Here is a 26,205-nt window from a genome sequence, read left to right as displayed (position 1 = left end):
TATTTTTTTAAAGGCAGCAAAATGGAGGTTATGTTGTTCTTTTATTTTGTTATTTGTGTTTGTTTTACTCTATGTTTCAGGAATCTATGGGCAAAAGTTCAGATGGAAAGTCCTATGTAATTACTGGGAGCTGGAATCCGAAATCTCCACATTTTCAAGTTGTCAATGAAGAAACTCCTAAAGGTAATATAGATTGTTGTCATCTTAACATACACAGTTATCCTAAGAACATACTATTGATAAAAATTAGGCCCACTTATTTGACAAATAATCCAATGTTTACCTAATTTTGGTGAAACCAAAATATTTGTTAGTTCTTTGAGTTTATTACTAAATTTGACGTATAAACAAAGTATCATTTTCTGCCACTTAGTTTACCCACTCTGTCTCTTCTACATTTTCCTTCCCCACATTCCTTTTCTATTTATTTACTTATTTATTTACAGACTCTAAGTTTTAATTTGGTGAAGAGATGCTCTATGCACATATGATTAAAAATTCAAGCAGTGTAAAGGGAAGTAAAAATCTACCACAGTCCATAGGACCCCACCCCAAAGGGGGCTGACGTGACTACTTTCCTGTGTAGCTTTTTAGATAGTCTGTTGATAAACAACCCCTTCCAAGATAGCTCATATTTTTCCTACATGTCATTTAATCCCTGAGTAATACTCTTTTCTGAAAATTTGCTTTATGAGCCTCTTACTGTTTTCACATCGCTTTTTCTTGTTATTTATGGTACTGTAGCTAATTGGTTACAGATACAGTTACCATTGTTAACTAAGATTTTAAAAGTTGAGAATTTCCGTTGTTGAATGTGGTATAAGAAACTCTTTTGCAAAACAATCTGACAGTACATTTCATAAACTTTAAAATATATACTGTTGTCACTTACTAATTCCACTTCAGTGGTTTTAACCAAGAAAACATTTCTTGGTAGAGAAATATTTTCAAAGCAACTATTTAACTGATTATTTTATTGAATTGATGGATTGCATGAAGATATTGAAAGTTTATAATGGAAGTAGTTACTTTAACATTAGTCATATAGAAAATATATTTTTAATTTTGAAATTTGCTCTCCAACCTCTCTCTCTAGACAAAGTGCTGTTTATGACCACAGCTGTTGATTTGGTCATAACAGAAGTGCAGGAGCCGGTTCGATTTCTCCTAGAAACAAAAGTTCGGGTGTGCTCACCTAACGAAAGACTCTTCTGGCCCTTCAGCAAACGTAGTACCACTGAAAATTTCTTTTTGAAACTAAAACAGGTACGCTAAGTAAACATACTGAAACAAAAATATTTATTAATATAGAAAATCATATTCACATAAAATCACATACAACAGTATAATTTTGGAAGGTCAAAGTTGTACGTAAATAAAATCACTTCAACAAATATTTAGAGACCTACAATGTTCTTGAAACAAATCAGAGGACAAGCTACATTAGAAATAGTTACAATTTTAGGAAGATAGGAAGCAAAACAGAAATAGAGATTTCTTTCCAGTGTTATCGTAGGGACAAAAGTAAACCTGAGTCTCAGCACTGATCTCTCAGCTCTTTAATGTGCCAGCAGAGAGGATCAGCAGAGGGTTATGTAGGGCATAGCTTTGAAGTTGGAGTGCTTAGATCTCACCATTGACTAATTTAATGACTTTGAGCAAGTTCCTTCAACTCTCTGAGCCTCAGTTTACTGAGTTGTAAATGACAGTGATAATAGAACCTTCTTCATAGGGTTATTGTGACACTGAGAAACTGTACAGCCAATTTGAAATAGTTCCTGGCAAATAGTATGTTCTTTATACGTTATAACAATTATTGTTGAGAGGAACTGTGGGATCTTAGTTCCACAGAGAAAGAATGAAATCAAAATGAGATGGATGATCAACCCCAGAGGAAGAATGCTTTAGAAAGAAAGCCATTTCACAAACGTCATTTTAAAAGTTTAAGGAGGGGGCCTCCCTGGTGGTGCAAGGGGTTAAGCACTGCACTATGAAGATATCTGCAGCCACTGCAGCACGAGTTCGATCCCAGCTGGCCAGGGAGCAATCCACATGGCTCAGCAGACCTCTCCTGTCTCGCCCGCTGCTCCCCTCAGCAGTGTATTTCATCAGTCTGCCTGTTCTGTTCCCCACTCTGTCTCTGGTGAATCCTCTCACCCTCCCCCACATCTCTGGCTTGTACCCCAGCTCTTGTATGCATAAATAAATAAATCTTTTAAAAAAATGAGTTAGTGAGAATAGCTTTTTAAAATTTCTAGGGAAAAGGTGATAAATATAAATTAATTTTATAATGTTTTGGTACAAATTTGTATATAACAAAATAGATATTCTCTTTAACTAGAGTTCTGTCTCTTTAGTCTTACTTAATATAGATCAGAGTTCCCTGATCTTGCATTTACCTTGAGGTCTTATGTTAATACAACTTTGGATTCAAAGATGACATGGTTTTATAGGAATATTACATATGTAGGTACATTATCTAGAACAGTGTATCTTAAATTCATTTAATATTATTCCTATGCAGAGTTTTTAAATATTTTTTTTCCAAGATATTTATTTATGCAAGAACGAGGTACAGGCCAGATATGCGGGAGGGTGAGAGGATTCACCAGAGACAGAGTGGGGAGCAAAACAGGCAGATGGACTGAAGGCACCGCTGAGGGGAGCAGCAGGAGAGGCAGGAGAGGTCTGCCATGCCATGTGGGTATCTCCCTGGCTGGCTGGGAATTGAACCTGCACTGTAGAGGCTGCGGACAGCTTCACAGTGCAGCGCTCAACCCGCTGCGCCACCAGGGAGGCCTACAGTGTTTTTAAATATTAAAATATACTTTTAATTCGATTAACAAATGGCTTTAGGTGGGTAAACTAGGCAAAAACATGCATACCTGAGACATAGCCTGATAGGTTATTCTAGACACTCTGTTAAGGCTACAAGCTAAACATAGACTGAGTTGTCAATATTTTCTTTGTGGAAAGTAGAAGTTATATGTGGAAGCTGGGAGGAGGGCAGGGAATTTCTGAGAATGAGCTTTCATTTTTCTCCTTATTTGGTAGTCTTAAGGAGGGGGGTGTGTGTGAAGGGTAGTGAGTGGGAAAGTAGAGCTACAGTGTAAAGAATTTAAACATTTTGCTGACTTAGCATTCTATGGAATCACTCATTATAATGTAATGAGTTAAGTTTATTCCTTCTTTTACTTTCATGGCATTAGAAAGTAATAGTTACCACTAATCATGGCCCTAATGTGACCATCACTCTGGTAGCCACTTGCACTTCTGTCTTAGTAATTTTCACAGTGCTCCATGAGGGAGGACCATGTTCTCATTTTATAGATCCACAGATGTAAAATAGTAGCTTTGGGGTGAGGTTGGGGAGTGTTGATGCATCCCTAAACCTTCTAAGAGTTTCACCCTGGGCTCTTCACACTCTCCTTTTGTCATTTTTTCTTTAAGAGTGTTTTTAGGATTTACTTAAATGGAGCATAATTTTAGAATTTTAACATCTTCGCAGCTCTCATTAGAAAGAAAAGGAAGCAGTACTACAGATTAAATATTTTAAATGTATAATATATAGTTATTGCCTCCAGTGTGGGAAAATAATTATAGAAAAATAGTTTAATACTTTGTTTAAAATTTGCCTTTTTCCTTTCACTAAAATTATCTGGTGACTCAGTAACTCCTTTTTAGCCTAAAAGCCATGCCAACAGTGGGGGTTATTATATATTAGAGAAGAAACTTTTAAAACTAGTGGGGAAAGTAGGATTGCTTTCTTGGATTTAAATTTTCAGCTACCATTTGTTAAAAGAGGAAGAAAATGGTCTAGGAGTAACCTAAAGTGAATAAGAGATCAACTAAACTTTTTTTTGACACATTCAAATGCCAGTCTAATTGCACATGGTCCAAGAACACTCAAATAATACACCAAATACAATCAGATGTTGAAGATTGTTCTTCAAACATCATAACCAGTGAGGCCACGCTTGCCTGTGATCTCACTGACAATAAGGCCAAATCCACACGTCATTGACCCCCAAGCCATTCAGCAGTGAGCGCTTCCTTAACTGTGAGCTGTTTGAAGCAACCAGTTTTGGTATTGTTGGCTATTTTTTTCAAGCTCTGAATAGCTCTAGGGATCTTACCAGGCATTGGAACCAGCTCAACTTTGGCATAGTTTTATATAAGAAACCTTGAAGGACACCTTAACGCCACTTGGTAGAGACAGCAGTTACCCTTTCTATGCCTTGGTAATTGGGTATTTTTTTTTTTAAAGATTTATTTATTTATTTATATCAGCACTGGGTACAGTCAGAAGCACAGGAGGGTGAGAGGATTCACCAGTGACAGAGCGGGGAGCAAAACAGGCAGACCGACGAAGTACACTGCTGAGGGGAGCAGCGGGCGGCAGGAGAGGTCTGCGCGCCATGTGGGACCCTCCTGCGGTGGCTGGGGAGCAGCCGGGGATCGAACCGCTGCTGCAGAGGCTGTGGGCAGCTTCGCAACCCAGCGCTCAACCGCTGCGCCACCAGGGAGGCCCCGTAATTGGGTATTTGATGAAAAAGTCTGAAGACAGTAAATGAAAATGTCGCTTTGGCGTCCTGCTCACTAGGCATTCTTTTTTCCCTAAGGGTTTTTAAATGTAAACATATATTTTTTTATTTAGAAAGGTTACCTTTAGTGTAGATATTAAAAGTAACACCTTTTTATTCTCACCTTCTGTATGAAAGCAGATGTGGTCCTTAATTTAAAAAAATTAGGGGCCTCCCCTGGTGGCACAGCGGTTGAGCGCTGGGCTGCGAAGCTGCCCGCAGTCTCTGCAGCACTGTTCGATCCCCAGCCACTGGCAAGGGTCCCACATGGCACAACAGACCTCTCCTGCCGTATCTGCTACTCCCCTCAGCAGTGTGTTTTATCAGTCTGCCTGTTCTGTTCCCCGCTCTGGCTCTGGTGAAATCTCTCACCGTCCCTTGTTTCAGACTGTACCAGTGCTTGTATAAATAAATAAATAAATCTTTAAAAAAAAAATTAGAAGAATTTTATTTATGTTTAATAACACTTTTTCATTTTCAAGATAAAGCAAAAGGAGAGAAAGAACAATACTGACACTTTATATGAAGTTGTGTGCTTGGAAAGCGAATCAGAGAGAGAGAGGAGGAAAACTACAGCCAGTCCCTCAATTCGCCTGCCACAGTCTGGATCTCAGAGTTCAATGATACCTTCTCCTCCAGAAGATGATGAAGAGGAAGGTAAATTGTAGGGGGAGTTTAATTTCTCTTTGGGGGCAGAGGACCATGCAGACTATTATACTTTTACCAGGAAATTGATGATGTGCTGTAATATTTGGAATGCTTTAAATTACTAGTATGAGAAATCTACTGCAGGCAAAGCACTCAAAAATCAATAATAATATCTGATTTTCCTTAATTGTAATCAATGAAATTTATAGTGTGTCTTTTAAATATCAGCCTATTTACTAACTTTTGTGTATTAGCATATTTTCAGAGCATGTTTGACATATCTTTCCCCTGACTAAATGTGTTGTCCCAACTGATTCATCTTATAACAATAAGTTTACTTGCCAAAATGTGGCTTCCACATATGACCTTATTAAATATACACCAAAATAAACTCAGTTTATGTTAAAATATACTAACATAGAAGTGAGAAATGGAAGAAAGCATCACAGGGAAGGTGATAGTTTGAGAGACATTCTTTGATTTATAATTTAGTAACTGGCCTTATTCTTTTTTTTTTTTTAAATAATAAATTTTATTTTTATATTCCCCCATACAATTGCAAATGCCCCATTCTGACCCCAATCCCTCCCCTCCCGGCCCCCACCCCCCAAAAAGTGTCTCTGGTTCATAGTTTTTTGTTGATTTTGATTTTCACTTTCTTATAGCTATTCATTTTCCTGGTCCCTTATTTAAGTTTTCTAGATTCCTGCTATGAGTGAGACCATCCGGTATTTTTCTTTTTCTTTTTGGCTTATTTCGCTGAGCATGATCTCTTCCAGCGCCATCCATGTTGCTGCAAATGGCATGTGTTTATCTTTTTTGAATGCTGAGTAATATTCCATGGTATATATGTACCACATCTTCTTGATCCAGTCATCTATTTTTGGGCATTTGGGCTGTTTCCAAAGCTTAGCTATTGTAAATAGTGCTGCTATAAACATAGGGGTGCAGGTGTTCTTTGGAATTGATGTTTCTGTGTCTTTTGGGTAAATACCTAGGAGTGGAATTGCTGGATCATATGGAAGCTCTATGTTTAGTAGGTCCAGAAATCTCCACACAGCTCTCCATAGTGGTTGGACCAGTTTGCACTCCCATCAGGCCTTATTCTTAAGGGAATAAAAGGCTAGTTATGAAGGGAGGTGTCTATGTAAGTAATACTTCCAGAACAGGAAGTATTCTGGAAACTCCTAGAGCGAATCCATCTTTCATAGTGGGGAGTGTGATGGGGTATTATGAAGAGCTGTTTATGATCTGGGACTTTTAAAATGTAAGGGAAATTCAATGGGGATAAATGGGCTGGTTTGGGCATTTATTGCTAAGAAAATGCATTAACTAAGGCATGGAGATGGCACAAGTGATTGACTGGGTTAGAAGAAATAGATATCTAAGATTATATGTCCTTTTCTAGTTTGAGTGCAAGCTCTAACTTTCCAGTTCTCATTGTTCTCTATAATTTCCTCTTTCAGTATGGATGAGTTATTTGCTGGTAATATTAATGCCACCAAATACTTGATACTTAATATGAGGTAGGCAGGTACTTTGTTTTAAAGTAAAATACTTTGTATAATCCTCACAAAAGTCCTAAAATTTGCAATTTAGTATTGTTCTCATTTTGCACTTAAGGAAATGGAAACTCAGAAAGTAAATTTGTCTGAGGTCACATGGCTAGAAATTGCCAGGGAGGATTTTAATCCAGGTATATGAGTGAACAGTCTACTCTCCCTTCTGTCATTGTCTGAGTGCATGTAGTTCACATCCAGCGTCTTGAAGTGCAGAGAAAGTACATGTGCTATTTTTAGAGAAGTCAGAGATGCAATTTAAAGTCTTCCTGCAGGGGGCCTCCCCGGTGGCGCAGCGGTTGAGCGCTGGGTTGCGAAGCTGCCCAAGGCCTCTGCGGCGCCGGTTCGATCCCCGGCTGCTTCCCGGCCACCGGAGGAGGGTCCCGCATGGCGCGCAGACCTCTCCTGCCGCCCGCTGCTCCCCTCAGCAGTGTACTTCGGTCCTTCTGCCCGCTCTGCTCCCCGCTCTGGCTCTGGCGAATTCTCTCACCCTCCCGCGCTTCTGACTGTACCCAGTGCATGTATAAACAAAAAACAAACAAACAAACAAACAAAGAAAACATGCCTCTGTAAAAAAAAAAAAAAAAAAAAAAGACAACTTTTAAAGTCTTCCTGAAGAGCCAGTTTAAGACATATTAATGCTGGGAAAGGTGGAGTCGTTCCCACTGCCTGAGATGGTCTGTGTTGTAACTGGTAGTTTTGAGACTTGCAGTTTCCCTTCCGGGTCAACACCGCTCAGTGAATCAAAAGTTTATATAACTCCCTCTCCTGAAATTCAGCCATAAAAACAAAAGCCTCCCAAATTGAGAAAGATTATTATGAAACAGAGAATGCTCAAAATCTCCATACTAAAGATTTTAAAGAACCCCATTACCAAAACATTTGGACCCAACTAGAGAATAATACAGTACTGATATCTAGTCCTTCTAATCTATAAATCAAATCATCTAAAAATCAAAATAGCACATTGATTTTTAAATATAATAATTTTTAAATATAATTAAATATAATTATATAATTTTTAAATATAATAGAGATGATCAGGTACACTGGAAAATAAGCTCTGGGACGAAAGAGTCCATCTTTATCCCACAGTGTTTCCCTAGTATATAACACAATTTCTGGTATGTCGTGGATGCTTAGTAAATACTGGTAGGACAGGGAACCTCTCTGGGATCCATTTCCATAAAGAAAAGCTAATGACAAGCGACCTGGGACTGAAGAAGATCATGGCCATGCCATCTTACAGTTCTCTGTAACCCAGTTTAGACACCAGGGAAACTCATCCTGTTGTGATATCTTCTTTCTCCAGAAGGAATTGGCAGTAGCCCTCTAGAGAAGCTCCTTATCCATAGGGCATTTGTGCGTGTCAGGCTGGAAGTCAGCAGTTATAAAGAGCGGAGGTATTCAGAAACCACATCCTGAAACTGAGATCGCCTGCTCACTCCCTACTGTATTGTACCCCCAACATTAGGCACAAGAACGCTCAGATTACAAGTTACTACTGTCCAGATTTGTTGAAAGCATATAGGACAGTAAGATAGTTTCTCCTAATGTCTTAGAAGGAATTGTCATCTTTTGTAAATTTTAATAACATTTTTTATAACTGACTCCCCCAAAGACTTGTGGTGTTATATTGATATTTTAGTAAGTAGAGAATTACTTGAGGCATTAGGAAGTGGGGCCAATCCTGATGAAATAGCGAAGTAGGAGAGGTTTATCTTGGTGTCTTCTCTTCATCATTCATCTATCCACAAATGATGTGTCTTTTACATTTGGTTTCTTTCTCATCTCTCCATGAAAACTGTTAATAATGCCTAAGGTAGTATAAGGAAAGGAGTTTAATAATTAGTATCATGGATTTCTGAGTCTTTAAGACTGGTGCTTTTAATTAGGCAGTTGCTGTCTCTGCTAAGGGTACAAGTTCGTGATGTCATCATCAGAGGTGTGAAAATCCAAACTTCATTTAGGTAGGTTAAGCCAAAAAATCTAGAAATAACTGGTGGAGACATGTGGAAACAATTATTGCTGTACCCAACTAGGGGAAGTATTGCTGTACCCAACTTGTGGAAGGCAGTTTGTCAGTAAATTTAAAAGTCCTTGAAAGTAAGAAGCCAATTTTGAACTCTGAAATTCCAGGCATATGTTCATTTTTCTTTTTTTAATTTTTTTCTTCAAAGATTTATTTTTATTTATACAAGAGCCAGGGTACAGGCCAGATGCGTGGGAGGGTGAGAGGATTCACCAGAGACAGAGCAGGGAACAGAACAAGCAGACGGACCAAAGACACTGCTGAGGGGAGCAGCGGGCTCGACAGAAGAGGGCTGCTGCGCCATGTGGGACCCTCGCTGGCTGGGATCGAACCTGCGCTGCGGAGGCTGCGGACAGCTTCCTAGCACTGCGCTCAACCGCCTGCGCCACCAGCAAGGCCCCGGGCATATATTCAGTGAAAGCAATGAGATATGCCATCCTGATACTAATACCTTTCTCTTGCCTTTGTCAGATATCAACTGTTTTCATTGTCTTACAATCATATATTTTATAATCTTGAGTTTTCTTTTCCTAATACCTGGAATTAAGTCTGAAATTATTCATTTCAGTCCTTTTGTAGAATATTTAAAAAGTCATAAAAATATAAAGGAGGAGAGAAAAAAAAATTGTAACTCCATCACTCAGAGGCAATAATTGCAACATCCTGGAACAGTTTATTCCAGACTGTTTTCCATTTTTAAACATGGATTAGATCATAACAAAGCCTTAGCTCTTAATACTTTTATATGGTATCTTGTCATATTATTGTGTGAACAGATGTCAGCATGCAGTTTACAGTGTGTTCATGGGTCAAAATTTATTGAGCTTTCTGCTGTCCTATTGTTGGATACTTGGGTTGTTTATAAATTTTAATTTTTTCTAAATAAGACTGCTATATGTTTTCATGCATGAAACTTTGCTTTGGGAAATTAGAGGCTATACCATACTTTGAGTCTTGTGATTTTATAATTAAATGACTCTGGTGCAGTTGACATGATATGGAGCGGTATAGAAAGCAAAATAGAGTTAAAGAGATTGCAAAAACTTTCAACCTAGGACCTTTTTTTTTTTAAAAAGATTTATTTATTTATTATTTATACAAGCACTGGTTACAGTCAGAAGCGCGGGAGGGTGAGAGAATTCACCAGAGCCAGAGCGGGGAGCAGAGCAGGCAGAAGGACCGAAGGACACTGCTGAGGGGAGCAGCGGGCGGCAGGAGAGGTCTGCGCGCCATGTGGGACCCTCCTCTGGTGGCCGGGGAGCGGCCGGGGATTGAACCGGTGCTGCAGAGGCTACGGGCAGCTTCGCAACCGGGTGCTCAACCGCTGCGCCACCGGGGAGGCCCTCAACCTAGGACCTTTTATATTTTCTTTTTATTTATACTTATATACTAAAAGAAAGAAATGACTATTTTTCAAAACTTGACTCTTAAGTTTCCATGTCATTCTTGGCTAGCATAATCACTCTGTTATCCTTTTTTGTATGTTGTTTTTATTAAAGATAATGATGAACCTCTCTTGAGTGGATCTGGTGATGTATCCAAAGAATGTGCCGAAAAAATTCTTGAAACGTGGGGAGAACTGCTGTCAAAATGGTAAGTTATCATAGAACATTTCTTTCATCTGTAATTATCATTTTATGATAAGGAATCTTTACAGTACTCAGTCTTAGAGCCAGTGATAGAAACTTAAGTATGAGGTTTGTGTTGCTAGTTTATTTTTACAAGTTTGTAAGGATAGTAATGAAGATCTGAAGCCAAGTAAGGGAAGTGATCCTTTTTCTTGAAGAGGTTAGGAACCCCTGACTCGTTAAGATAATATACAGCAGTTAAAACAGTTAACTAAAGAAGGTTAACTCACAGAAATCTTAGCGCTACAGTCGAGCTCCCAGGTGGGGATTTTTCCTTATCTGTGTTAGGTACCTAGAGTGACAGCAGAGTGTTATGAGGAAGATATATGTTAACTACTCTATAAATTGCTTTTCCTGCTAACACTTGTAAGATTTAGGAATTTCTTTTTTTTTTTTTTTTTTAATAGAGGCATGTTTTATTTATTTATTTGTTTGTTTGTTTTGTTTATACATGCACTGGGTACAGTCAGAAGCGTGGGAGGGTGAGAGAATTCACCAGAGCCAGAGCGGGGAGCAGAGCAGGCAGAAGGACCGAAGTACACTGCTGAGGGGAGCAGCAGGCGGCAGGAGAGGTCTGCACGCCATGTGGGACCCTCCTCCGGTGGCCAGGGAGCAGCCAGGTATCGAACCGGTGCCGCAGAGGCTGCAGGCAGCTTCGCAACCCAGTGCTCAACCGCTGCGCCACCAGGGAGGCCCAGATTCAGGAATTTCTTATTAGCTTAAGAGACAGCTTGAAAACAATATTAAGGAGCAGTATGCCAGAGTGTCTAAAAGAAGTCCGCTACCTTCAGGTAATTGTTAATGGACCCAGAGGCACTCTGGAAAATCAAGTGATGAGACATGTAGTTTTTTCTTTCCCTTTGTAGGATGCTGGAAAAGGCTAAGCTTGAAAACGATCTGAGCTCTTCTTTATTTCTAACTTTGTGGGTATGAGGTTGTCATATAAGCTCCCCATGGGCCTATTACTTTGGGGGTTGATTTTTCTCAGAAATTTTAACTGTTGAGGCCTTTCACTCTATTCTTAGTAAAGTCTGTGTTGGCACTTAAGAACAGTTAATGCCCTTAAGGGATAGGACTACAAATGGGCATCATCTGCTGATTGCACTCTCACAATGCTTTTCATTTTTGGTGAAATGCTCTTCACATTGGGAAATGTCAAATATGTACAGGAGGAAAATGCAAACCAAAGCATGGTTTGTCCTTCCACAGTGGTTTTAATATGGGAAAAAAAAAATGCTGGAAAAAAAAAAACAGGGGAAGAGTTTTCATCTATTTCTGATATTCCTTTAGCAGTCAGGAGACAAGCCTGCTGATGCTCTTGTCACAGTTAAATTTCAGTGCAGTGAGCTTAGAGTGTTTGGACTGCTGCTGGCTGGGTTTCATCTGTAGAAAAAGGTTTCTGCTCTAAAATAGAAATGTAATTGAGTCTTGACTTGGTTATATAATATTATATTTAAAATCATCCAGATACAGCACTTAGACTCTAGAATTAGATTTTATTAGAGGAACTCATTGTCATTTTATACAATTGCTTAGAATTTGTTTTGTTAACCTTTGTTCATTTAACCCATTTAATTAAGTGGTGTCTTCTCTTCTATTCCCTCAGCTATGTTAACTGAGTTTCCATCTGTTTCAGCTGTCTTCAGGGTATTTAAAATTGATTTTGCTTGTTTCAGTATGTCTTTGTTTTTCATCATTATTTATATCTTGCTTAGATAGGAAGCATCATGCTATCAGGAAATTTAAGAGCTTAGTGAAGATGACTTCAATTCCTACTTGTCCTGCTTCCAAGCTTGTATGGTTTGGGGCAAGTCACTTAACTCCTTTGCATTTATTTCTCCATTTAGAAAACACAAGCCTTTAAAACATTCAGGATTATTGTAGTTAAAAATAATGGATGTTGCAGTAGCAATAGCTATAGAATTAATGAATTTATTATAGGACTAGTACTGTGCTAAGTTATGTGTTCTATTTCAGCTCTAACAATCTTCAGAACTAGTTTCAATTTTTATTTTATTTTATTTTTTTAAGATTTTTTTTTTAATTTTATTTTTATACAAGAGCTGGGGTACAGGCTAGAGGCGTGGGAGGGTGAGAGGATTCACCAGAGACAGCGGGGAGCAGAACAGGCAGACGGAAGGAAAGCACTGTTGAGGGGAGCAGCAGGCGAGACAGGAGAAGTCTGCCGCACCATGTGGGATTCTTGCCTGCGGCCGGGATTGAACCCTCATTGCAGAGGCTGCGGACAGCTTCACAGTGTGGCGCTCAACCCGCTGCACCACCAGGGAGGCCTAAGTTTCAATTTTTATAGACGAGGAAGTTGGCTCAGAGAGATTGTCAGCGATTCTAGTTAGTAAATGACAGGTGCAGAATTTTTAGCACCATCAGGGCCGGCTCCCAGAGCTGACTTGTTTAGCTCTGCAGCGGGTCTCAGCATTAGTAGCTAGTAATAGTTCCTTTGAAGTCTTAACTTTCCACATTCATCTTAGTGCAGTTCAGTGGGTAAGAGAGCTAATATCACTATAAAGTTTGCCGAGTTGGATAAAGTTAATATTATCCGTGACGTAAAATTACTCTGAAAATAACTTTACCAATAAAAATTAAGCTAAGATTTTCAATTTTTTTCTGCAAAGGGCCAAATGTAAATATTTTAGACTTTGTAAACCAATAGTCTCATTAGTAATTATTTAGCACTTATATTGTCATGTGAAAGCAGTCATAGACAATATATGAACAAATAAAAATAGTTGTATTTCAGTAAAAGTTGATTTCTAGAAAGAGGTTTTGCACGATAGAAACTTTATCCTCCACAGTCATTCAAAAAGTTTCAAAGTATCATAAAAACTACTGGTATCACTTCAAATATTTATTTTAATTCAGAACATAAAAATACACCCTTCAGTTTTGATGCAGGGCCCCACCCCATATCTTTGGCTGTGTGTCCACTGATTGGAATTTTCTTTTCTCTCTTACATGAACCACAACTATCAAGCTAGGGTTTCCAGTTTTGCTTTTTGTTTTTTGTTTTGAAAGGCAATAATTGAAAGATACTTAGGAAGCAGTCTGACTGTAAAATCTAGGTAGACTTTATTCTTTCCTCCACCTAACTTTTTTTTTTTTTTTTAAAGATTGCCTTTTTTTTCCCCAAAGATTTATTTATTCAAGAACCAGGGTACAGGCAGATGTGCGGGAGGGTAAGGGGATTCACCAGAGATAGAGCCGGGAACAGAACAGGCAGACTGACTGTTCAGTCAGTCTGAGGGGAGCAGCAGGCATGACTGCTGAGGAGAGCAGCAGGCATGACAGGAAAGGTCTGCTGCGCCATGTGGGTATCTCCCTGGCTGGCCGGGCTCAAATCTGCACTGCAGAGGCTATGGACAGCTTCACAGCGCTGCGCTCAACTGCCTGCACCACCACTGAGGCCCCCTCCACCTAGTCTTTTAGTTATCTTGGCCACATCTAATTTGAGAGCACTTCATCATTATTATTATTTTGTTTATTAGCACATTACCTTTATGAAGTCATTGTGTATCAATTAAGTTTGGTTTTTACAAAAATAATACACTTCCGGGAATCTTTCTTTCACGCACTTGAAAATTTTGGCTTTTTTTTCCCCAGGCATCTCAACTTGAGCGTGAGGCCAAAGCAGTTGTCACCCTTGGTGAGGAGTGGTGTTCCCGAAGCACTTCGAGGAGAAGTCTGGCAGCTGCTAGCAGGTTGTCACAACAACGACCACCTGGTAGAAAAATACCGAATCCTCATCACCAAGGTAAGGGGATGACCACTGTACTTCAACGTTAATCCTTTTAGAAATTTGTTTTGAAAAGATCGCTGTGCCTATTTGATTTCCAAGAAATTCTTATAATTCTCTTATCTAATATAAGAATACAGCTATGAGGCTTCGAGCCCAGAGTCCTTTGTTATGTTGGCACAAAGGAGAAGGTACAGATTTTCTCCCCAGCCTGGCCACGCCGCTGGGGCAGAGGGTATTCCTGGCCCCTTGCGTGTCAAAGTTCCTTTCGACCTTAATCACATGATTAGTTAGATCAGTTGTGCTGTGCAGTAAGCAAACCTTTATTTTATTTATTTTTTTAATGGATTTTTTTTTTTAAGATTAATTTTTATTTATTTATTTATACAAGCACTGGGTACAGTCAGAAGCGTGGGAGGGTGAGAGAATTCACCAGAGCCAGAGCGGGGAGCAGAGCAGGCAGAAGGACCGAAGTACACTGCTGAGGGGAGCAGCGGGCGGCAGGAGAGGTCTGCGCGCCATGTGGGACCCTCCTCCGGTGGCCGGGGAGCAGCCGGGGATCGAACCGGCGCCGCAGCTTCGCAACCCAGCGCTCAACCGCTGAGCCAGCGGGGAGGCCCAAACCTTTATTTTTTTGTTCATAACTTTACACATGTCTCATAAATTTGTTCTGTGTAGGTAATGCCTAGTTCTAGTTTCTGCAATTGGAAGAACAGGTTCTTTTATCTAAAACCATATTTCCTTTTAGTTCATTCCCCTAAAATGAGGAATTCTCATTTTTTTATTAGTATCTCCTCAAGTTCAAGTATTCCGCTAGGTTTTTCAAGCAAAACAACAAAAACTTTTATGTATATAAGCACATTGGATTTTAAGATTTTGCAAGGTTGGACGATAGTTTGTGCCTTTGTATCCGTGTTTTTGGTTTGAATTCTTGATTTTTTTTTCTTGAATTCTTGAAGTGTTTTTCTTTAGGAAGCAGTTTCTCCAATGATATGTAAATCTCAAACTTGGTTAGTGGATTGTTCAGAGCCCTCAATCAAATGAGCTAGGAGGTCAAATACAAAGCAATTAGCTGGCGTAAGTTAGAACTGCCTTGTGATAATCTGGCAAAGCATAGTGGGAACCATCTAAAAGAGAGATTGATTCAGCCTGGGAGAGCAGGAGAGTTTGTACCAGGAATATAACTTTTTTGTGGTTTTACTTTTAAAGTTTTATTTTTATTTATGCATACAACAACTGAGGTGTAAACCAGAGGTGTCGGGGGTGAGAGGATTCACCAGAGACCAAATAGGGAGCAGAACAGGCAGATGACAGAAATATACTGCTGAGGGGAGCAGCAGGTGAGACTGGAGAGGTCTGCTATGCCATGTGGGTCACCTCCCTGGCTGGGGTTGAACTCATGCAGCTGTGGCTGTCGATAGCTTGATAGCGCTGAGACATTAACCCCTGCTCACCAGGCAGGCCCCAAGAATAAAACTTTTAAGACAGATTGAACAAAAGAGTTCCCTGGGGCATGGAAAGGTGGAGGAGCGTTGTCCTTGTAGTGTGACTGAAGCTGTGTAAGAAAGAAGATGTGTGACATGTACAGCTGGCAAAGGCACACCTAGTTGATTTTTTTCCTTTGGTTGGCAGTTCATATTGTGGATATATAATTCTTAGTTTTTACTCTAACTTTCTAGTTCCTCTTTTAAAGTCCTTTGAAATGTTTGGTTAAAAATGATTTCTTAGGGATAATTGGTCTGGCTTGTCATACAGGTAATTTAAAGACATGAGTTTTATTTTTATGGTTTCATGGAAGTTGTGACATTTATTTTTCAAATAGGAACATCTTAGTTATATAGTGTATAAAAAGATCAGTTGTTTTGTTATATGTTATGTATTTCACATTTATTGTACAGATGACTAGAATCTGAAAAGATGTTTCCTTTTTTCGATTTCAGCTTTTTGCATAAAGCTCCCTATGAGTTGCTTAGCAAGTGCTAAGGTATGAATGTTTGTGACCTTCAGAATTCATATTCTGAAACCTTACCTCTAAGGTGATGCTATTAGGCAGTGAGTGGGGTCTTTGGAAAGTGAATAGGTCATAAGAACAGATAAGGATTAGTGCCCTTATAAAAGGGCTCCAGAGAGATCCTTTGCCCCTTCCCACCGTGGGAGGATACAGAGGCAGCCTCTGTCCTAGAAGGGACCCCGACCCATCTCCGAATCATGAGCAGTAAATTCCTGTCGTTCATAAGCCATGTCATCTGTGGGATTTTTAACTGCAACCTGAACAGACAGCAGGATTTATATACATTATTATACATATGTGGACAATAACATTTATATCTATAGATATCTAGAAGTTATTTATTCTGGACATGAGTTCTTTGCCAGATACATGCTTGATGTTCTGAAATTTCACATGTAATATTTGCCTTAGAGCCTTAGAGGTTTTATTTTTTTGTTGTTTTATTTTTTGCTTAGCGTCTTCAAAGACTAAATTTATTTATTTATTTTTAAGTTTTTTTTTAAGATTTATTTATTTATTTATGCAAGCACTGGGTACAGTCAGAAGTGCGGGAGGGTGAGAGAATTCACCAGAGCCAGAGTGGAGAGCAGAGCAGGCAGACACTGCAGAGGGGAGCAGCGGGCGGCAGGAGAGGTCTGCGCGCCATGTGGGACCCTCGCCTGGTGGTCGGGGATCGAACTGGCGCTGCAGAGGCTGTGGGCAGCTTTGCATCCCAGTGCTCAACTGCTGCGCCACCGGGGAGGCCCCTAAATTTATTTTTTTTAAAGATTTATTTATGCATACAAAAACTACGGTACAGGCCAGAGGTGTGGGGGGGTGAGAGGATTTACCAGAGACAGAGTGGGAAACAGAACAGGCAGATTGACTAAAGTACACTGCTGAGGGGAGCAGTGGGTGAGTCAGGAGAGGTCTGCTGCGCCATGTGCATAGCTCCCTGGCCAGGAATCGAACTCATGCTGCAGTGGCTGCAGATTGATTCATAGGTTGCGTCTTATCCCTTGCGCCACCAGGGAGGCCCCAAAGTCTGAATTTAAAACAGGAAAGAATGAATTGACTTATAATATAAAGGTCAAAAAATTAAATGATGGCTGCTTATGTCATTGTCTTGCTTTGTCAAGCCTGTCTTGTAAAGGTTATACTGGAGGAATTTTTCCATGTGTCTTTTTATAATTTAGGGACAACCTTTCAGTAATATAAAATACATTGTTTTTATGGTATTGTTTATTTTTATAAGCGATGGAGTTCAAAGGCATTTTTCTCCCTGTTCTTTTTTTAAGTGAAAATTTTTTGTATCTAGAGGGAAAAAAAAAACATAATAATTGCATTTTTAAAGCACATATAATATGGGTCAAATGCTATACCAAGCACTTTATTTCTATTACCTCATTCTAAGAAAATCCTTGAGAAGTGGTAATTATTATTTCCATTATATAAATGAAGAAGCAGGTTCAGTGAAGCTTAGTAATTTGATTCTAATCACTCAGCCAGTAATTATAGAAGCAGGATTTATAAAACTGACTCCAAAACTGTTCTGTTCTTTTTCTTCCTTCTGTTTTCCTATCTGTTCCACTACCTACTTCCAACCTGCCTGTCCTTGAACTTAAATAAAAATTTCTTTATATAGGCATGCGCTCATGTAATTCCTGTAAACACGTAAGTATAGTTATATATTTTTGTTTTCAAGGGTGATTTCTTCCTCAGCCATTATTCTGTAGGTGGGCATTTACTTTGTTTCTGATTTTTAACCTCTAGTGTTTGACTAAACATCCTTACACATGTTTTAAATCTCGTACTTCGGTGGCATAGAATCTGTCTTCAGTGTGATTGCTGGATCAAAGAGTAATTTCTTTCTTAAACTGATTATTTAATTTTCAATTTTAATTTGGTCACATCCACTTTTCTTCTTCAAAAGGCTGTAACAGTTCACATTTCCGCTGGCAGTGTGGCAAAGTACCTGTTGACTCATATCCCAGACAGCACTAAACACACTGTTAATGTTGCTGTCCGTGCCTGGAGTGCAACCGTATCCTCAGTGCGCAGTTCCTGTCTGGTGTCCTCCTGTGAATTACCTCTTCACATACCGTTCGTGTTTTTCTATAAGTCTTTCTAACATGTCAGTTTTTAGGGCACACTCTCTAGATCATGTATATTAGTCCTTTTTATCTTATTTATAAATATCTTTCTAAAATGTGAATTTTATTGACTTTATAGTTTCATGGCATACAAAGTGTTCTCAGTTTTTATGTAGAAAATTGTATAAAAGTCTCTCCAACCTCTAAATTTTGTAAATGTGGTCTCCCAGATTTTCTTGCAACATTTTTATTATATGTGTTATATTTTATGTCTTTAATCCATCTGGAATTTATTTTTGTACATGTCATGAGACAGCAGTTCAATTTTACTTTCTCCCAGATGGATAAGCAGTTGTGCTACTCCTAATTTCTTACTAAATAGAACTACCATCTTTGTTATTTCTCCTATTCTCATGTATACTGCGGTTAATTTCTAGATTGTTTTGTTTATTAATCTGTTAGTTATGTTCTGATAGCTGGTGAAGCAAGGCTTTTTTCAGTTCCCTCTTTCCTGATTTTCTTATCCTTGAGTATTTAATCTTCCATACATACCTTAAAATCATTTTCTCCAATCTTTTTTAATAGTTCTTTAAGTTTTATAAGCATTCTAATTTTAATGGCATTTAATTTATTTGCATAATAATTAGGGTATAAGCTACATTGTTATATATTCATAGCTAGGAATACTGTGTGTGTGTGTGTGAGAGAGAGAGAGAGAGAGAGAGAACGAGAGAGAGAGGTTGGAGAGAACTGGGGGGTAGCTCAGAGGTACTTGGAGTAAGAGGATTCACCAGAAACAGAGTGGGGAGCAAAATGGACAGATTTACTGAAATACACTGCTAAGGGGAGAGTGGGCGAGACAGCAGAGGTCTGCTGTGCCCTATGTGAGTTAGCTCCCTGGCTAACTCAGGCCACATGGTGATAATGCTGAGACTTATTAACCCCTAGGCCACCAGGGAGGCCCCTCTTATTTTATGTCTTTTGAGTTACCTTCATATATGTCTTGTGTTCAGTTTATTCTAAAAGTTGTTATTTTTGCCTGCAAATTGCCTATTGTTTTCTGATTTCCATTATTTAAATGCTAATTGCTACAGTAAAGAAAAGACAGATTTTTTTTTTTAAATTATCCATCTACCATTTGATATTTTGAATTATCCCTTAATTTTATGCTAGCATATTATAGAAATTTCAGGTGTACAGTGAAATTAGCAGGAGAAATTTTTATTTCTTTTTTCCAGGCTACTAATTTTTCTTGGGTTTGTTCTTACATTTGTTGGCAGCATCAAGATGGTGTTAAGTGATGATGGTGATAACTAGCTTTCCTATCTAGTTCTTGATTTGTAACTAAAATGGTTTTAGTTTTTCATTCTTTTTTGAAAGTGTGCTTTTTTTAAATAAATAATTTTTATTTCAGTGATTTTTTTTCCTCTCACTTTGAGTTTTTATTAGGAATATATCTGGCTGACTTTTATTAAGAGCTTTTTCAATACTCAGTGAATATGATTTTCTCTAAGCTGTTGTTAGAGTATATATGTAAGATAATAACATGTGATAGACATCTTGGAGTGAACTACCCTTGGCTTCATGGAATGAGTTTCTATAACCAAGCATTCCCAGATTCTTTTTTTCGCCATTTCTGGTCTTTGACCAAGAGCTTCTCAAACATGGTCTCTAGATGGAAATTGTGAGACAGGCACAGGGAGAGAAGTTAATTGAGTAATCCACAGGGACTCTCCTAGTGTCTCTTACTCCTAGTTATAAGGCTTACAGCTGTATGGGTCTGATAAGTCAGAAAAATTAGAGAATGAGGGGAACAGTAGGTACTTTCTGGTCTCAGCTTTCAGAATCATTCTTTGGCCCTTTTTTGGGGGGTTACTTTCACTTTTTATGTCAATAACTCTGTTCCTTTTATTCACTGCTTAGCAGCAAAATTTTACATCAAAACTGTTGCACAACAGAAGCTTTAATGAGAAAATAATGAAATAGCAACATATTCTAATGTTTCTCTGATCTGGAAAAAATAATATAAAGATCTAATAATTTCAACATTAGGCAGATTTTTTTCAAGATTTATTTTTTTTATTTATGCATACAAGAACTGTAGGTTAGAGGTGCAGGGGGTGAGAGGATCCACCAGAGACACAGTAGGGAGGAGAACAGGCAGATGGATTGAAATACAATGCTGAGGGGAGCAGCGGGTGAGACTGGAGAGGTCTGTTGCACCATGTGGGTAGCTCCCTGGCTGGGGATGGAACTCATGACACAGAGGCTGTGGATAGCTTCATAGTGCTGAGACTTAACCCCTTGCACCACCAGGGAGGCCCTAAGCAGACTTTTAATTAAAAATCTTTCTCAGATAAATTTAGTTACAGTCAGGAATTCAGTATTTAATCACCCGCCTGTGGATACCAAACCAAGAAAGGTGTCAGTTTAGCAAAAAGCACTGACCATGAAGTTAGGAAATCTACATACAGGTTTCAGCTCTGCCGCTCTCTGATGTGAACTTAAATGAGGCTCTGCATCGGTGATCATTCTTTTCCTCTTCTGAAATGAGAAATGAGGTTGCTGAAGTAAATGGCTTTAACATTCTGAAAATTAAGTAATGTGTTTAAGTTCTGCCCCTCCCCCTGATGATTCTACTGTTTAACAACTGAGACCTCTTGCTATTTAATTCCACAAGAATGTAGGTTGTGAGCAGTTTCTGCTATAGACTGAATGTTTGTGTCCCCACAAAATTAAAATTAAAATCCTAACCACCCAATGTGAAGGCATCTGTAGGTAGGGCATTGATTAAGTCAAGAGAAGGTGTCACCTTTATGAATGAGGTTAGTGGACTTATAAAAAAAAGTCCTTCCCACCATGTGAGGACATAGTGAAAGATGACTCCAGAACTCTGAGAAGAAATCTCTTGTTTTATAAATCATTTTAACTGTGTGGTTTTTGTTTTAGCAACCCTAACAAAGAAAAGCTTCCGTCTAATTGTTGGTTGTGAAAGTAATTTTGAGTCCCCATGTCCCATATCTATAAAGTCACATCCCCTGTAGCAAGTTTCTGAAGTCAGATAGCCCCAGGGGCTCTGAAGGTTTCCTGAATTATAAAAACTGGAAACCACAATCAGCTTAATCATTAAAATTGCTGTTTGCCTTTGTGTATTAAGCACAATGCTTCATATCTTAAAAAGTAATTAATTGAATTCTGATTATTGCTTACAATGAGAAAGCATTTGTATGAAACAAAAAAAAGAGAAAGAAAGTTGGATCATGTCACATGTCTCCTTCCCCCAGGTGTGCAGAACTCCCAGAATACTTACAAAGGCCAACATTTGTTTATTTTTCTTGTACTCTGCTGGATATGTGGAACTTTTTTCAGAACGAATTGAGAATCCTAAGACACCTTAGGACGAAAGAATACACACTTTCTAATTATCAAAAAATTGTCATAATTTATGAAATTATCAAAAGAGCCCCAAATAATCCCAGTTTGCATTGTCTTAAGTAGGCAAAGACAAGGCTGTGTGTTCTGAGACACAAAGGTGAATTTGTATATGAAACTTCCTGTAATTTTCCAGCTTGGGTGGAAGTGGATACATTTACTTTTCATCTTTTGTTTGTATAATTGTGTGCTGCTTCTCAGAAACTAGAAACAAGAAATGGCATCTCAGAACTATAGGATTGTGTCAAGTATGGGAACAATGAAATTCCTCTTAGCTCTGTGTGCTATTTCTGCCATATACAGAAAGTATGGGATTTTCTTTATTTTTCTCTTGAAAAGGGGCTCTCTCAGTTTGCTTGTCATTTTGGTCATTTCTTCGATACTGGCCAGTATCTGGGGAATCATAAGAGAAACTAATGCTGAATATTTAGTCTTACAGCTAGAACTTCTCTTGCAGCTGAATTATGATACCCCAGATGCCTTGCACTGTTAATTTACTTTTACTCTTTGACATTGCTCTTTGTTCCTTAGAAAATGCTACAAGAAAATGGGAGTTTTTCACCATTACCCTTCTCGCAGCGTGTTTCAGGCTAGCATTCTGTCCTGGTTACTACCCTTTATCCTGTCTCATTTCTGCTCCTCTACTAAAAGGGGGATTCCAGACAGACGAGAGGAACAACTTTTAGATGCTATACTGCAGGCATATTAAGTTATTCCCCCACCGTGCAGTCTGGAAATCAGGGAGCACTTCTCTGGCGATGCATTCTAATGAGCTGCTGAAGATGCCAGAGTGTGTGCGTGCACTGGCGTTTCTTTCCCCTCCTCCCTTTCTTCCTTTTTCCAAGCCCCCTCTTTTCCCTATTTCCCCTCCTACTCCTTTATCCCCTCCCTCTGTGTCTCAGTTCTGCAGTAAACGGGGCTGAGGCACATTCCTGCTTTGCAAGGCTTTCTGTTGAGGATGTTTTGTGGCTTTTGTTTGGATTGCAGCATGCAGAATTACAGGTAACACTGAAATTGGGCTAGACAGATAAATTCTGTTGTAATGTTTTCAAAGAGGCAAAATATTAAATTAGAATCAGAAAATAAGTTATCTCAGTTAATTTTGTTAGTAGTAGTAATTATAGTCAAATGTTTTCAGAAATGCAACAGCAGATTCTTTTTCTCCCCCAAAAGGCTCAAATGAAAGGGAGCGGGAATAGACTGAGCTGATTGCGATTGATTTTGTTTTATGTTTATTGTGAAAGCTTGATGTTGTGGCGGGTGCCTCTGTAGAGTAAGGACCAGTGTGTGGGGTGCTCCTGGGGGTAGCTATGAATAGTTCTGTTGGGTGCAATGGGATGGAGTAGGAGGGGTGGTACCAGCCTGAGCTAGCCAGGGTCTTTGATTAGGGCATTGGATGCAAAATGTAAAATGCTCTCTCCTTTTCTTCTATCAGCTGTTCAGAGGAGACTCATTACAACTCCTGCTGAAGCTCCTAATCTTCCTCCCTTCTCTTCTGCCCCTAATCCTTATCCTCATTGGCCTGAAGACATTGTACCCAGAGTTTGCCTTAACCCCCTGGTGCTATGTGTATGGTAAACCTGGTACTGTGGCCTCATCTGGGACTGGCCAGACAACTGCTGCTGGCTCTCCCTATTCCAAGGAGGATTTAAAGGGGAATTGCACTACAGGCAATGCACCAGAGCAGCAGCTTCAGGAGCTTGGGGACTAAGGCTTCTCTGGCATTACCACACACACACAAAGCTGACCGCAATGACAGCCACTGCTCCTTTGAACTGTTGGTAGCAGCCAAGCGGCAGCATGAAGTGAGAGATCACTCCTGAGCTCAAGATGAACTCCACCTTGGATGGTAATCAGAGCAGCCACCCTTTTTGCCTCTTGGCATTTGACTATTTGGAAACTGTCAATTTTTGCCTTTTGGAAGTGTTGATTATTGTTTTTCTAACTGTATTGATCATTTCTGGCAACATCATTGTGATTTTTGTGTTCCACTGTGCACCTTTGTTAAATCACCACACTACAAGTTATTTTATCCAGACTATGGCCTATGCTGACCTCTTGGTGGGGGTCAGCTGCCTGGTCCCTTCTTTGTCACTCCTCCACTACCCACTTCCAGTAGAGGAGTCTTTGACTTGTCAGGCTTTTGGCTTTGTAGTATCAGTTCTGAAGAGTGTCTCCATGGCCTCTCTGGCCTGTATCAGCATCGATAGATACATCGCCGTCACTAAACCTTTAACCTATAACACTCTGGTCACACCCTGGAGACTGCGCCTGTGTATTTTCCTGATTTGGCTATACTCCACCCTGGTCTTCCTACCTTCCTTTTTCTACTGGGGCAAGCCTGGATATCATGGAGATGTGTTTCAGTGGTGTGCTGAGTCCTGGCACACCAACCCCTACTTCACCCTGTTCATCGTGATGATGTTGTATGCCCCGGCCGCCCTTATTGTGTGCTTCACCTATTTCAACATCTTCCGCATCTGCCAACAACATACAAAGGAAATCAGCGAAAGGCAAGCCCGCTTCGGCAGCCAGAGTGGGGAGACTGGGGAGGTGCAGGCCTGTCCCGATAAGCGTTATGCCATGGTCCTGTTCCGAATTACTAGTGTATTTTACATCCTCTGGTTGCCGTACATCATCTATTTCTTATTGGAGAGCTCCACTGGCCACAGCAACCGCTTTGCATCCTTCTTGACCACCTGGCTTGCTATTAGTAACAGTTTCTGCAACTGTGTCATTTATAGTCTCTCCAACAGTGTCTTCCAAAGGGGACTGAAACACCTCTCAGGGGCCATGTGTACTTCCTGTGCAAGTGAGACCATAGGCAAAGATCCTTACACAGTTAGGAGCAAAGGCAACCTTAACGGATGCCACATCTGAAGGGGTTCAGATATTGGGTCACTGTCTGTCATGTGATCCAATGTGTCTTCTTATCTCTTTGTATTCCCAGGTCAGTAGGAAATCTGGGACAAAATAATTTGAATGCAAGCAATAGCAAACAAATGATCCATCCAAAATGTCTTCTAAGTTTGCAGAAATGATTTTCTGAAAAGTGCTTTTAAGTCAGAAGTATCAGGACCATGAAGATAAATTGCTCTTGGTTCAAATTTTTGTAATGTCATGGAAATGACTACAGTTCTCGCATTTAAAATGAATAAAGCCATATCTAACACCTCTCTCCAGCTGGCATGACAGAACCTGGGTGTGAAGACCGTCAGCATTTTTAAAAGTCATAGTTTTCTTGACATTTTTCTGGGTTCTTTCCAGCTGTTTGGGCTTCATGTGCAATTGATTTAACAGGAAATATTCAAATATGCAGTGAATTAACAGGGTTATAAAATCGTGTGTGTGCCAAAGTTAACTACACTGAAAGTTTTAACACTGTCATTTAGAAAGCCAAATGTTTTATGTCTTATTCTCTTGAGAGAATTCTCTACAGTGAATAATGTGAACACTTAAACATTAATTTTAAAACTTTGCAGTGAAGCAAAAGTGCAGCAAAACTATGAAAAACCGGGCTACTTTTTGTGCTATGCTTCACAGAGATCTAAAGAAATGTGTACATAGGAAGTGCTTGTGTTGCAGTAATTTTGCCTTTGTACGTGTATATTTAGAGTATTTGAACTAGATTTCTCTTTTACAGCAAAATGTGTTTTAATAAGCTTAAAATAATCATAATATTGGCTGCCATTTTTATAGTGATGAAATTATGTAAAAGTATGTCATTAGTCTTTCCTGTTCTTTTTATCCAAAGACTTTTGAAATATTAGAATATCAGGGAGAAAGGTGTTCTAAGGAACTAAGTCAGAAAATATACCATACCTTTAGTTAAATTTTTAAAAAGCAGGGGGCTAATTGAGATGTTCTTTTTGTAGTTTTACAGAATCAAGTAATAAAGTAGCTAATAATTTTTTAAAACATTATTTTAGTTATTGTTAAGGGATTCAGACTGGCATGAGGAAGGGAGAAAATCTGATAATTTGATCTCTTATTACTTTTCTCTTTCTGGAAAAGAATTTTGTGGAATACAGTTCTTTCCTTATTGTTTGGTGGTGGTTTGTTTTTTCTTTAAGCCACAGGTCTAGCAAAATCTATAGGAATTTATTATTGTTATTCTATAGAATTACGAACTGATAACACTGTGTGTTTGAGTGTAGTCGTGGTGTTTTGTTCTTAAAAGTGATTATCTTTAGGGCAAGAGATTTAGTTTTCTAAAGGAAGGAAGCTTTCTCAGCAGCTCCAGGCAGGAGAGTATTTCCTCTGCTATTCTACTGGTTTTAATGTTTTGGATGTCTTCAGGGGACTGACTTGATCTCTGCCTTCAGCTTGGTGTTGTAATCTGAATTTGACACTGGTGTTCAGGGAGATGGGAGAGGCCAAAGGACGTGAGCAGGTCGATTTTTGAATCCCAGAAAGGACTTGGATATTTATAAAACTGGCAGTTATGCTTCGGTTTTACATGATAATATTGGAAAACCTCCTCCCCCAT

General features: G+C 39.2%; 2 protein-coding genes across 3 annotated transcripts in view; both read left to right on the top strand.

The window, feature by feature from the left end:
• The window catches only part of RABGAP1 (RAB GTPase activating protein 1), a gene marked incomplete at both ends in the record, with an annotated part of 118,092 nt that overhangs the window by 37,011 nt on the left and 54,876 nt on the right, over nucleotides 1-26,205 (top strand). Inside the window, 5 exons of one of the 2 annotated variants that reach the window (XM_084238283.1) lie at nucleotides 81-183; nucleotides 1,097-1,266; nucleotides 5,066-5,240; nucleotides 10,322-10,415; nucleotides 14,069-14,219. In XM_084238283.1, coding sequence (XP_084094409.1) covers nucleotides 81-183; nucleotides 1,097-1,266; nucleotides 5,066-5,240; nucleotides 10,322-10,415; nucleotides 14,069-14,219 — 693 coding nt within the window. Of the gene's footprint in view, nucleotides 1-80; nucleotides 199-1,096; nucleotides 1,267-5,065; nucleotides 5,241-10,321; nucleotides 10,416-14,068; nucleotides 14,220-26,205 lie in introns of both variants that reach the window. The other variant, XM_084238282.1, reaches the window with a different exon arrangement.
• Nucleotides 23,547-24,596, top strand: GPR21 (G protein-coupled receptor 21; the record flags this gene model as incomplete). Its single annotated transcript, XM_084237159.1, has 1 exon — nucleotides 23,547-24,596. The coding sequence occupies one exon, from the start codon at nucleotides 23,547-23,549 to the stop codon at nucleotides 24,594-24,596; it is 1,050 nt and encodes a 349-aa protein (XP_084093285.1).

The sequence above is a fragment of the Talpa europaea genome (assembly GCF_964194135.1).
Source record: "Talpa europaea genome assembly, chromosome: 7".
Taxonomy (NCBI): Eukaryota; Metazoa; Chordata; class Mammalia; order Eulipotyphla; family Talpidae; genus Talpa; species Talpa europaea.
The sequence above is the reverse complement of the archived record's forward strand: the minus strand, read 5'-3'. Positions and strand labels throughout refer to the sequence as shown.